General features: G+C 36.7%; 1 protein-coding gene across 7 annotated transcripts in view; it reads right to left on the bottom strand.

Moving 5' to 3' along the window:
• EFCAB7 (EF-hand calcium binding domain 7) overlaps window positions 1-13,394 on the bottom strand; it is a 55,726-nt gene that overhangs the window by 11,196 nt on the left and 31,136 nt on the right. For all 7 annotated transcript variants that reach the window (XR_008997026.1, XM_057500279.1, XM_057500276.1 and 4 more), the window contains one exon: window positions 1,679-1,827. Coding sequence is in view for 6 of the 7 variants with exons in the window: in XM_057500279.1 (XP_057356262.1) it covers window positions 1,679-1,827 (149 nt within the window). In the remaining variant the exon portion in view is untranslated. The remainder of the gene's footprint in view (window positions 1-1,678; window positions 1,828-13,394) is intronic.

Here is a 13,394-nt window from a genome sequence, read left to right as displayed (position 1 = left end):
ACTGAAAATCAGATCTCCACAGATGAAACCTCTTCAAAGACAATCAACAATAATGGTTGAGTGAATCTTTGATGGTTTCTACTACAGCTTTAGCTGGATGAAAACCAAAAGGGGAGATGGAATAAAAAAGTTCCCACAAACTTATGAAAAACTTATTCTGTTGTCATGGTAACAAATGCCATTAGAACTGTTTTAAACCTGTTCAACTGATCTTCAACAACTTATCACAATGAACACATTTTCACAAGCCAACCACTTTTTTAAGTCAGGCATCAGGAAAGACTCAGGTCAATAAATACAATGAGGAGTGCCAACCAATAGTTTCACCCAAGTAACCATGCTTCCCCAAAACCCTATAAAATAAGATGGACATTCTGTTATGCATGGGGAGACTGAATCAGTAAACAATCAACTCAGTTTTGTCTTTTTATTTTAGTTACTGAGTGGTGGTCTCATCACCCTTTGACATTTTCACTGTATATAAATTTTTATCTTTTGTACTTTCAGTAATAGAATATATATTATGTATTCAGTAAATGAATAAATTTTAAATTAAGAAAGTTTTTTCTGAGAAATACTTCTTGCCTATGTTTTCAAAGGTCAATGACATCAGTAAATGCTCTAAAATGTCTTAAATCGCTCTTAACTAGTTTCTCTATTAAGTGAAAGCATGTGTAGCAGAAACAATATTATTCACAGGTTATATGCTGATTTTGCACCATAGTTAAAATGTGGGGTCCACTGAATGCTAGGTTAAAGTAAGATATAAAAAGTTACTGTAACCGTTTACCTCCTGCTACTAAAAATGGCAAAAAAAAATTATAGAGAACTTTTCAATGAGGTTTATAAGGAATTTTGAATGACATCAAAACTAGGAATTCAATCAACATCAAACCAAAATTAAAGCAATATACCCAAAACTTAAAATTTGTTGATGTCAGTGTTACCCTCCTAAGTTGATTTATTTATAGAAAGGACAGATGCTATTTTAAATTTTAGGAATATAAACAAATGTACTATTGTCTAATATGTGGTCTGAAAATCTTAAATTATTTATTTTAAACCTGACATAAAAGTACAGAATTTTAGAAGGCCTAATTTTTATTATTCCTCTGCAATAAAATTCCTCTGCAATTCTCTGCAGGTCTTATTCAACTTCTACACCTATCACATTAATAAATAATAATGATAGCTTATGCATACCTAATGCTTTTTATGAGCAAAGCACTGTCTCATGTGTTTTACAAATATTAACCCAAGGTGTGTCCTTTGTCAAAAGATCAGAATTCTGTTCTCATACAGACTTATTTCCCCTTTATTCTAAGACAGCCTTTCTTCTGCTAGGATAAAGAGTTTCCCTATAGAAATGAGACTTTAGCAACTCAAATAGCCATCACCAAATTAGAAACATTAATATTTTAAATTACCAATTTTTTCCTGTATCTCATATGCTTAAAGTCCTCTGTTCCTGAATTATTTGAATGTGGCAGTAACTAAATTTCAGGTAAAAATAGGAACTTGCATAAATGAGCAGAAATACACTTGCAACCAGCATTCATTCATATACTGAAGTTCAAGGATTTGAATGTCAAATTCAAAAGTAATGTGTTAGGAAAATGTTCATGGGGTGAAATATTATGTACATTAAGCCTACTGCAAAACTTTAAGATTGCTTTACCTCTGTCAATTCCAGAGCTTTATTGTAGCCCATTGAGTGTAGAGTTACCCAAAGGTCACGAGGATCTCCGTCTCGATCACTGGCTTCCATGAGATTCAGATCCATAAAGCCCTGCTTTGTTAGTTCGTTCTTTTTTGTATCAAAATTCTCTGTTAAAAGAATCAAAAGTTTCTTTCATTAAAGTTTCATAATTTTAAAATTCATACATTTAATAAAATATCTATTATATATTACGATATTTTAAGTATTTTTAAGGAGGCCTTATGTATCTGTGAGCAGTATAAAAGTAGAGTAAGAATGTTTGAAAACATGCTGGAGAGAGCACAAGCTCCAACACAGTGCATGATTTAATTTTTCAACAAAATCTGAATTTATAAATATAAGTATGTCCCAAAATTAGAGGAAATCATAACTTTTCTGGGTAAATTCCAAACTGCTTGCTTATCTAGAGTATGTACTGATATATATTTCAGGAAATTAAAATGCTTCCTATATATTTGTCACTTAAACCCAGCAGAATCAATGAATTTGATGTAATACCCAAATTTTATATCAAAATACATTTGATGTAAAACTACTGCTATTTTAAAAAGGGAGATGTGGATGGTCAAATTTAAGGAGACTGCTATAAGCCTAATTACTCTAATTTTAACTGAATTGTCCCCTGGCCCTTAAAAAACTAATAAGATAATGGGGAAAACTTTGGAGTCCATGAATGTCCCACATAAGTATGTCCATATACACAATGGAATATTACGCAGCCATAAGAAAAAAACAGATCCTACCATTCGCAACAACATGGATGGAGCTAGAGGGTATTATGCTCAGTGAGATAAGCCAGGTGGAGAAGGACAAGTACCAAATGATTTCACTCATATGTGGAGTATAAGAACAAAGGAAAACTGAAGGAACAAAACAGCAGCAGAATCACAGAACCCAAGAATGGACTAATAGTTACCAAAGGGAAAGGTACTGGGGAGGATGGGTGGGAAGGGAGGGATAAGGGTGGGAAGAAAAGAAAGGGGGCATTACGATTAGCATGTATAGTGTGTGTGGGGGCATGGGGAGGGCTGTGCAACACAGAGAAGACAAGTAGTGATTTTACAGCATCTTACTACGCAGATGGACAGTGACGGTGAAGGGTATAGGGGTATGTGGGGGGGACTTGGTGAAGGGGGGAACCTAGTAAACATAATGTTCTTTCTGTAATTGTAGATTAATGATACCAAAAAAAAATATTAAAAATATATATACATAAGTATGTCCATTTTAACATTATTTGTAAGCAAAACTAAACTGACATAGAAGTAGCTAGACATACTTAATTCCTGAATTTGTCTATAGTACAAATAACAAACAGCTACTCATTACAGGTTATATTCTGTTAACTGCCCTACATAAATATTTTTTTGCCCAACTGCCAACTGTAATATACCCCAGGGAAATGGGTACTCTCATTTGGGATATCTCTTTTGTATGGATCATTGTGAGAAAAGCAGCAGAGACAAACTGTTTAAAACTGGCTGATCAATAGTATAAAATGTTTATAGAGCTTGGCAAATGATTTATAACTTCTGCAGGGAAAGAAAGTAAATGTAGGTTAAATTAGATCATAGAGAGAAATGGTAGCCACTAAGATGGAGGCTGGAGCTTACTATGTAGTAAAGCAAGAAGAAAAAAATTAATATTTGATATCTAACAAAAGGAAATTATTTCAAGGAAAATGTATCTAGATACTGTAGTATAGAGACTATCAATAACCAGTCTACTTTTAATACTTAAAATCTCAATCCTCTATTTTTTTAAAAGTTTATTATTACTTGCAGGAGGGAAAACAAAAATGGTGAAATAGGAAGGCAAGGCGGAAACCTTACACACACATACCAAGGAAGCAACTAAGTAAATACAACTAACCCTGAAAATGACTTGAAGACTGTAGAACAGACCACTTATACCTGGTGAAGAAGAGAAGAATACACAGAAAAGGGTAAAGCAGCAGAGCCATGACCAAGTGGAACCCAAGCCCTTTCCCCATTCCAGCCCAGAGGTGGGAGGAAAAAGACTGGAGCAGAGACAGGACAGGTGCTCAGGAACTCTGCACACCTAGCCCTGGAGATCTGCTCTGAGGGCATGAGTTTACATTGCACTGGGTTCTGGTGATTAGTGGGACTGGACACCAGGGACAGTTGGAACACCCTGGGAGACTGAAACTCCAGCCACTTATGGAGGACAGGCATACTCCACAAGTTCTGCTAAGACCTGAAGCAGAGGAGGCAGTTTGAGAGGTTTGCCAGCAGCAGGAGGGGGTATCATAGGGGAAGGCTGAACAGAGCTCTCTCCAAAGGAAAAAGGACAGGTGGATGATACCTCTGCAGCCCTCCCTTAACCCAACAGGTCAAGCACTGTTGGGAGCCCCAAAGGCTCCATCCCATTCACTGGTGGCTCAGCTCCAAGACTCTTCTCTGTGCCCTGCCCGCACACCAGCCCATTTGGCCCAGCAGCATCGGACTTTGCTGCCTTGTAGGCAGAGGGAGGTTCTCCAGCTTTCACAGCCCTGTTTCATCCCAAATGGGGAGGTGCCTTAAGGAGACAGCTCTGAGAGCTCCTTCCTCTCCACAGGTGACCAAGTCTGGTGCTGTGCACCTCATCCCTCAGGGGGCACCAGTGGTAACTCATTGCCAGAGTGCACCCTGCCACTGGGTGACTCACAGAGCCCCAGTGTGGCATCAACCATGCTGTTAACCCTGAAGCCCAGCCACTGTGGCAGGGTGGGTAGAGGGTGTTCTCGCCCACAAGGATACCTGCAGAAGGCACTGCTCTGATTACAGAGGGCTGGCTAAGCCAAACTGCCAGCTGTAGCAGACAAAGACCACTGCTGGCAGACAGACAGAAAGGCGGCCCCGCCATTGCCCACCAACAGCAAGTGGGGCTCCACTACAAAGGAGAACCAGGAACTAGAGAGTAAAGAGTCTTTAGTTTCTGTGCACCAAAGGATGCCTTCTTCATAAAGCCATTACTCTCTAGACTAGAAAGCACATAAGATCCATCTAATACCAGGGAAGAAACACAGAAACACTGACAAAATAAGGAGGCAGAGGAATATGTTCCAAATAAAACTACAGGATAAGAAATCAGAAAGAGGGCTAAATGAAAGGGAGACCAACAATCTTCTCGATAAATATTTCAAAGTAAACGTCATAAATATGCTCACAGATCTATGGAAAAGTATTGACGATCTCAGTGAGGACTTCAACAAAAAGATACAAGAGCTGAAAAAAAGCCACTCAGAGCTGAAGAATACATTGACTGAAATAAAATATACACCAGAGGGAGGGAATAAATAACAGATTGCTGCAAGTAGAGGAGACAATCAATGAGATACAAATTGGAGAACAGGAACACAACAAAGCTGAGGAACAGAGAGAAAAAAGGATCTCCAGGAATGAAAGAATGATAGGAGAGACATGTGAATAACCCAAACAAAACAATATTTGCATAATAAGGGTACCATAAGGAGAAGAGCGAGACAAAGGGAAAGAAGGTCTCTTAGAGGAAATAATTGTTGAAAACTTCCCAATCTGGGAAAGGAAATAGACACTAATATCATGGAAGCACAGAGAGCCCCTAACAAAAAGAACCCCAGGAAGACAACATCAAGACATATGATTAAAATGACAAAGATAAAGGATAAGGAGAAAGTATTGAAAGCGGACAGAGAGAGAAAAGGTTACTTGTAAGGGAAACCGCATCAGGCTATCAGGAGACTTCTCAGCAGCAATTTTACAGGCCAGAAGGTAATGGCAGGAAATATTTAAATACTGAAACAAAAGGACCTTCAACCAAGGATCCTCCACACAGGAAGATTATCATTCAAATCTGAAGCATAGATTAAACAATTCCCAAATAAATGAAGGCTCAAGGAATTTATAACAACGAAACCAGCCTTACAGGATATGTTAAAGGGACTGCTACAGATGGAAATGTTCCTAAGGCAAACTAGCTTTCAGCAGGGAAAATAAACCCACAGTAAAAGTAGTAGACCAATTACTTACCAAGTAAGCATGAAATTAAAATAAAAGTAGTGAAACAAACCATACACAAAATAAATCAAGGGATACACAAAAAATACAAATTATGATATCTAATACATAAAGTGAGGAGGAGGAAGAAGAAAAAAGAAGTACTTTTAAATTGTTTGAAATAGAGCAATCATCAACTTACTATAGACTGTTATATAGCCAGGAAGTTATCCTTGAACCTTATGGTAACTACAAACCTAAAGCCAATAATTGATATACAAAAAAAATTAAAAAAGAAAATCCAATCACAACACTAAAGAAAATCCTCAATAACAAGAGAGGAGTATAACAGAGGAAGAAAGGAACAGGGAGGAGCTATAAAAACAACCAGGAAGCAATTAATAAAATGGTAATAAGTATATACCTATCAATAATTACCTTAACACATAAATGGACTGAATGCACCAATCAAAAGACATAGAGTGACACAATGGATAAAGAAAGAAGACCCATCTATATGCTGCCTGCAAGAGAGTCATTTCAAACTTAAAGACATACACAGACTGAATATGAAGGGATAAAAGATATTTTGTGCAAATACAAGGGAGAAAAAAGCAGCAGTAGCAGTATTTGTAACAGACAAAATAGATTTCAAAACAAAGAAAGTAACAAGAGATAAAGGACATTACATAATGATAAATCAGTCAGTCCAAAAAGAGAATATAACCATTATAAATATGCACCCAACATAGGACCCAAATATGTAAAACAAATACTAACAGAATTAAAGGGGGAAATAGACTGCAACACATTCATGTTAGGAGACTTTAACACATAACTTACATCAACAGACAGATCAACTAGACAAAATAAATAAGGAAACAGGCATTGAACAATACATTAGGTCAGATGGACTTAACTGGTATCTACAGAACATTCCACCCAAAAGTACAGGGATACACATATTTCTCAAGTGTACATGGAATGATTTCCAGAAGAGATCACATCCTAGGCCACAAAAAGCCTCAATAATTCAGAAAGATTGAAATTATATCAAGTGGCTTCTCAGATCACAATGGTATGAAATTAGAAATAAATTAACACACACACACAAAAAAAGCCTACAAAAACATGGAGGCTATATAGGCCTACTTCAAGAAATAAGAACAATCCCAAATAAACAGTCTAAACTCACAATTAAATAAACTAGAAAAAGAAAAACAAATGAATCAAAGTTAGTTCAAGGAGTGATATATAAAAAATCAGAGCAGAAATAAATAAAATAGAGAAGAGTAAAACAATAGAAAAAAACTAATGAAATCAAAAGCTGGTTTTTTGAAGAAATAAACAAAATAGATAAACCCCTAGACAGACTTATAAAAAAAAAAACAGAATGTATACACATAAAATCAGAAACGAAAAAGGAATAATCACAATGGACACCAGAGAAATACAAAGAATTATTTGAGAATAATATGAAAAATTATATGCCAAGAAACTGGACAACCTAGAAGAAATGGACAAATTCCTAGAAAAATATGACCTTCTAAGACTGACCCAGGAAGAAAAAGAAAATCTGAACACACCAATTATCACCAAGCAAATTGAAATGGTAATCAAAAAACTCCCAACAAACAAAATCCAGAACCACAAGGATTCACAGCTGAGTTCTACCAAGAATTTAAAGAAGAACTAGTTAGTAACCATCCTTCTTAAAGTATCCCAAAAGTAGAAGAGAAGGAAATATTTCCAAACTCATTCTTTGAGGCTAGCATCACTCTAATACCTAAAACAGATAAAGACACTACAAAAACAGAAAGTTATAGACCAGTATCTTGATGAACATAGAAGCAAAAATCTTCAACAAAATATTATCAAACTGAATTTAGGAATACATCAAAAGGATCACCCGTCATGACCAAATGGGACTTATTCCAGGGATGCAAGGATGATATAATATTCATAAATCCATCATTGTAACAACACACCACATTAACAAAAAGAAGGACAAAAACCACAGAGTCTTCTCAATAGATGCTGAAAAATTATCTGACAAAGTTCAACAACCATTCATGATAAAAGCTCTAAACAAAATGGGCATAGGGGGTACATACCTCAACATAATAAAGGCCATATATGACAAGCCCACAGCTAACATCAGACTCAATGGTGAAAAGTTGAAAGCTTTTCCTCTAAAATCAGGAATAAGACAAGGATGTCTACTCTCACCACTTTTATTCAACACAGTACTGGAGGTCCTAGCCATGGTACTCAGACAAGACACAGAGATTTTTAAAAAGGCATTCAAATTGGTGGGAAGAAGTTAAACTGTCACTATTTGCAAATGACATGATATTATACATAGAAAACCTAAAGACTCAACCAAAAAAAAACTATTAGAACTAATAACTGGATTCAGCAAGTTGCAGGATACAAAATTAATACAGAGAAATCTGCTGCATTCCTATATATGAACAATGAACTAGCAGAAAGAGAAATTAGGAAAACAATTCCATTTACAATTGCATAAAAAAGAATAAAATTTCTAGGAATAAACCTAACCAAGGAGGTGAAAGACCTAGACTTGGAAAACAATAAGATATTCATGAGAGAAATTAAAGAAGACACCATTAAATGGATATCTACTCCATGTTCATGGACAGGAAGAATTAATATAGTCAAAATGGCCATCCTGCCCAAAGCAATTTAAAGATTCAATGCAATCCCTATCAAAATACCAACAGTATTTTTCAATGAGCTACAATAACTAGTTCTAAAATTCATATATAACCACAAAAGACCCCAAATAGCCAAAACAATCCTAAGAAAAGAAAACAAAGCTGGGAGGATTATGCTCTAGGACTTCAAGCTATACTACAAAGCTACAGAAATCAAAACAGTATGATACTGACATAAGAACACACCCATAGATCAATGGAACAGACTAGAGAGCCCAGATATAAATCCATCCATAAATGGCCAATTAATATATGGTAAAGTAGTCATGAATATACATTAAGGAAAAGAGAGCCTTTTCAACAACTGGTGTTGGGAAAACTGGACAGCTACATACAAGAGAATGAAACTGGATTACTGTCTAATTCCATACTCAAAAGTAAACTTGAAATGGATCAAAGACTTGAATGTAAGACATGAAACCATAAAACTCTTAGAAGAAAACATAGACAAAAATCTCTTGAACATAAGTATAAGCATTTTTTTCCTGGACACATTTCCTTAGGCAAGGGAAACAAAATAAAAAATGAACAAATGGGACTACATTAAACTAAAAAGCTTCTGTGCAGCAAAGGACACCATCATCAGAACAAAATGGTAACCTACAGTATGGGAGATATATCTATAAATGATTCAACTGATAAAGAGTTAACATCCAAAATATATAAAGAACTTATGTGCCTCAACACCAAAAAAACAAAAACCTGATTAAAAAATGGGCAGAGTACCTGAGCAGACATTTCTCCAAAGAAGAAATACAGATGGTCAACAGGCACATGAAAAGATGTTCCACAGTGCTAGTCACCAGGGAAATGCAAATCAAAACCACAATGAGATATTGCCTCACACCAGTTAGAATAGCCACTATCCAAAAGATGACAAATAACAAATGTTGACATTGATGTGTAGAACAGGGAACCTTCCTGCACTGTTGGTGGGAATATAAACTGGTACAACCACTGTGGAAAGCAGTATGGAGATTCCTCAAAAAACTAAAAAAGAAATACCATTCAATCCAGTAATTCCACTTATAATAATTTACCTGAAGAGAACAAAATCCCTGATTCAAAAAGATATATGTACCCCTGTATTTATCACTGCACTATTTGCAATAGCCAAGATATGGAGGCAACCTAAGCATCTATCAATAGATGGATGGATAAAGAAGAGGTGGTACATATACACAATGGAGTATTATTCAGCCATAAAAAGAAAAGAAATCCTGCAATTTGCAACAACATGGATAGATCTAGAGGGTATTATGCTCAGTGAAATAAGCCAGGTGGAGAAAGACAAATACCATATGATTTCAGTTATACATAAAAACAAAGCAAAGCAGAAGGAACAAAACAGCAGACTCATAGACACAGAGAAGTGACTGGTGGCTCCCACTGGGAAGGGGTTGGGGTTGGTGAGAGGGGAGGGTGAGGGGATAAAGGGGCACAAAAATTCTCAATCATAATGTAGGCTGCTCACGAGGATAGTAGTATAGCATGGAGAATATAGCCAATGATTCTGTAACATCTTTCTACATTGACAGATAGTAACTATACCAGTGGGGGTGAGGATTTAATAATACGAGTAAATGATGAATCACTGTGTTATATATTTGAGACCAATATATGATTGTATATCAATGATAATTTTAAAAAGTTTATTAATACTTGACTTCAAGATTAACACTAAAGCTACAGTAATCAAGACAGTGTAATACTGGTGAAAGATTAGACAAATAGATCAATGGAACAGAATAGAGAGCTCAGAAATAGACTCATACAAATATATTCCAATTTGACAAAGGAGCAAAGACAATTCAATGGAGATACTTTTCTTAACAATGGCATTGGAAGAAAGGGACATCCACATGCAAAAAAAAAAATCTAGACAAGGACCTTAAAAAAATAAAAATTAACTAAAATGGGACACAGAGCCAAAACACAAATCTATAAAACTTCTAGAAGATAACAGGAGAAAATATTGGTGATTTTGTGTTTGGCTATGAGTTTTTAGATATGGCACCAAAAGCAAACAAACAGAAGCATGATCCATGAAAAGAAAAATTGGTAAGCGGGACTTCATAAAAATTAGTAATTTTGCTTTATGAAAGACACTATTAAGAGAATGAAAAGCCACAAATCTGTGGAGAAATACTTGAAAACATACACATGATAAGGACTTGTATCCAGAATATACAAAGAACTCTTAAAACTCAAAAAGAAAAACACCTCAATCAAAAAAATAGGCAAAAGATCTGAATAGATACCTCACAAAAGTAGATATAAAGATGGTAAATAAACATATGAAAAGATGCTTACTGTGATGTCATTGAGAAATTGCCAATTAAAACAATGAGATACCACTACACACCTATTAGAATGGCTAAAATACAAAAAACTGATAATACCAAATTTTCATCAGGATGTGGAGCAACAGCAATTATCATCATTGCTGGTAGGAATACAAAATGGTACAGCCACTTTGGAAGACAATTTGGAAGTTCTTTTTAAAACTTTAAACATAGTTCTACTGTACCAACCAGCTATCACTGGATTGAAATGAATTGAAACTATGTATACACAAAAATCAGCACATGAGTGTTTATAGCAGCTATATTCATAATTGCCAAGAAGTGAAAGCAACCAAAATGTCCTTTAATAGGTGAATGGATAAAAAAAACTGTGGCACTTTCATACAATGGAATATTATTCAGCACTAAAAAGAAATGGGCTATCACGGCATGAAAATACTTGGAGGAAATTCAATGGATAATGCTAGGTGAAAGAAGTCAGTTTGAAAAGGCTATGTACCTTTTGATAGTCCAAGAATACTCAGGAAGAGGCAAAACTATGGATTTGGTAAAAATATCACTGGTTGCCAGGGGATTGGAGGGACAAATAGATAGATGAATAGGTGGACCATAGGGGATTTTTAGGGCAAGGAAATGATTCTGTATGACACTGTAATGGCAAATAAATGACACTATGTATCGGTCAAAGCCAGTAGAACTATAAAACACAATATAACTTTAATAATAACTATGGATTTTAGTTAACAATAATGTATTAATATATGCCATCAATTTTAACAAATGTACCATACTAATGCAAGATTTTAATAATAGGGTGTAGAGAGGTATTAAAGATGGCGGTGTGAGAGGTGAGACAGAGGCCTCTTCCGAAAACTACATATAATACGAAAATATAGTGAATACAACTAATCCTGAAAGAGCAACAGGAAAGAAGGCTGCACCAGACTGCATACACCTGGAGAAAGGAACAGAGATTATGGAACAGGGTAACATACCAAAGGTGTGATCCGGCGTGACCCAAGCCCTTCCCCCACCATAACTCACTGTGGGAGGAAGAGAAATGGAGTGGGGAGAGAGAAGAGGCCTGGGAATGCTGAACACCCAGCCCTGGAGATCTGCTCTGGGAGTATGAACCTACATTGCATGGTACTCTCGTGATTAGTGGGGTTGGAAAGCTAAGACAGGTGGAATACCTGGAGAGACTGAGATTCTAGCCAGGTGTGGAAAACAAGGATCTGCATCTGGCTCTACTGGGAGAAAAGAAAGGCGGGCAGTCTGAGAGACTTCCTAACAGACAGAGAACTACTACAGGTGCAAGGATTGCATGCAGCTTACTGCTCAGGAGAAAGGACATGTGGACAAAATTGTCCAGTCTCACTCTACCCAGCAGGTTGGGAACTTTCAGGAGCTTCAAGTGATCCATCCCACTGGCTGGCTATGCAGTTCTAAGGATCCCACATGATGTGCAGCCTGCTTAGCCTTCCTCCCAGCCAGCCCGCATCTGGCTCGCAAATCGGCAGCTTCTGCCCTGGCATCAGGCCAGTCAGAGGGAAGCCCCACTAATGACAGCTACTAATGCAAAGCATAGAGGCTTACACCTGTGTGTTCGGCCCACTGGTTGTGGCAGTGGAGACAGGCATAGCAGCCGGAAATCAGAAAACAGCTATTTCCTCCCCCAGGCACCAGCACCACTCCCCTGTGACCACCGACATTGCTCCAGGGGATGAGCAGCATGAGAGAGTAGAGCTTCTGTGCAATAGACAGCACCACATACAAATATAAAATGTCAAAGGAACTTGGTTCAAACCAAAATCCCACAAACACCAGAAAAAGGGTCAAATGAAACTGAACTCAGCAATCCTCCTGAAAGAGATTTCAAAATAAAAATCATAAACATGCTCATGGAGGTACAGAAAAATATTCAAGAACTCAGAAATGAATTTAGAACAGAGATCCAATCATTATGGAATACAATGGAGAGTTTTAAAAGCAGACTAGATATGGAGGATAATACGATAAATTAAACAGAAATTAGAGAAGAGGAATACAAAGAAGCTGAGGCACAGAGAGAAAAAAAGGATCTCTAGGAATGAAAGAATATTGAGAGAAATGTGTAACCAATTCAAATGGAACAATATTCGGATTATAAGGGTACCAGAAGAAGAAGAGAGAGGAAAAGGGATAGAAAGTGTCTTTGAGGAGGTAATTGCTGAAAATTTCCCCAGTCTGGGGAAGGAGAATGTCTCTCAGGCCATGGAGGAGCACAGATCTCCCAACACAAGGGACCCAAGGAGGACAACACCAAGACATATAATAATTAAAATGGCAAAGATCAAGGATAAGGACAGACTATTAAAAGCAGCCAGAGAGAGAAAAAAGATCACATATAAAGAAAAACCCATCAGGTTATCATCAGACTTCTCAGCAGAAACCTTACAGGCCAGAAGGGAGTGGCATGATCTATTTAATGCAATGAAGCAGAAGGGCCTCGAACCAAGATTACATTATCCAGCAAGATTATCATTTAAAGTTGAAGAAGGGATTAAACAATTTCCAGATAAGCAAAAACTGAGAGAATTTACCTCCCACAAACCATCTCTACAGTACATTTTGGAGGGAGTGCTATAGATGGAAGTGTTCCTAAGGTTTAATA

Source organism: Manis pentadactyla, chromosome 4 (genome assembly GCF_030020395.1).
Source record: "Manis pentadactyla isolate mManPen7 chromosome 4, mManPen7.hap1, whole genome shotgun sequence".
In the NCBI taxonomy this organism is placed as follows: domain Eukaryota; kingdom Metazoa; phylum Chordata; class Mammalia; order Pholidota; family Manidae; genus Manis; species Manis pentadactyla.
The sequence above is the reverse complement of the archived record's forward strand: the minus strand, read 5'-3'. Positions and strand labels throughout refer to the sequence as shown.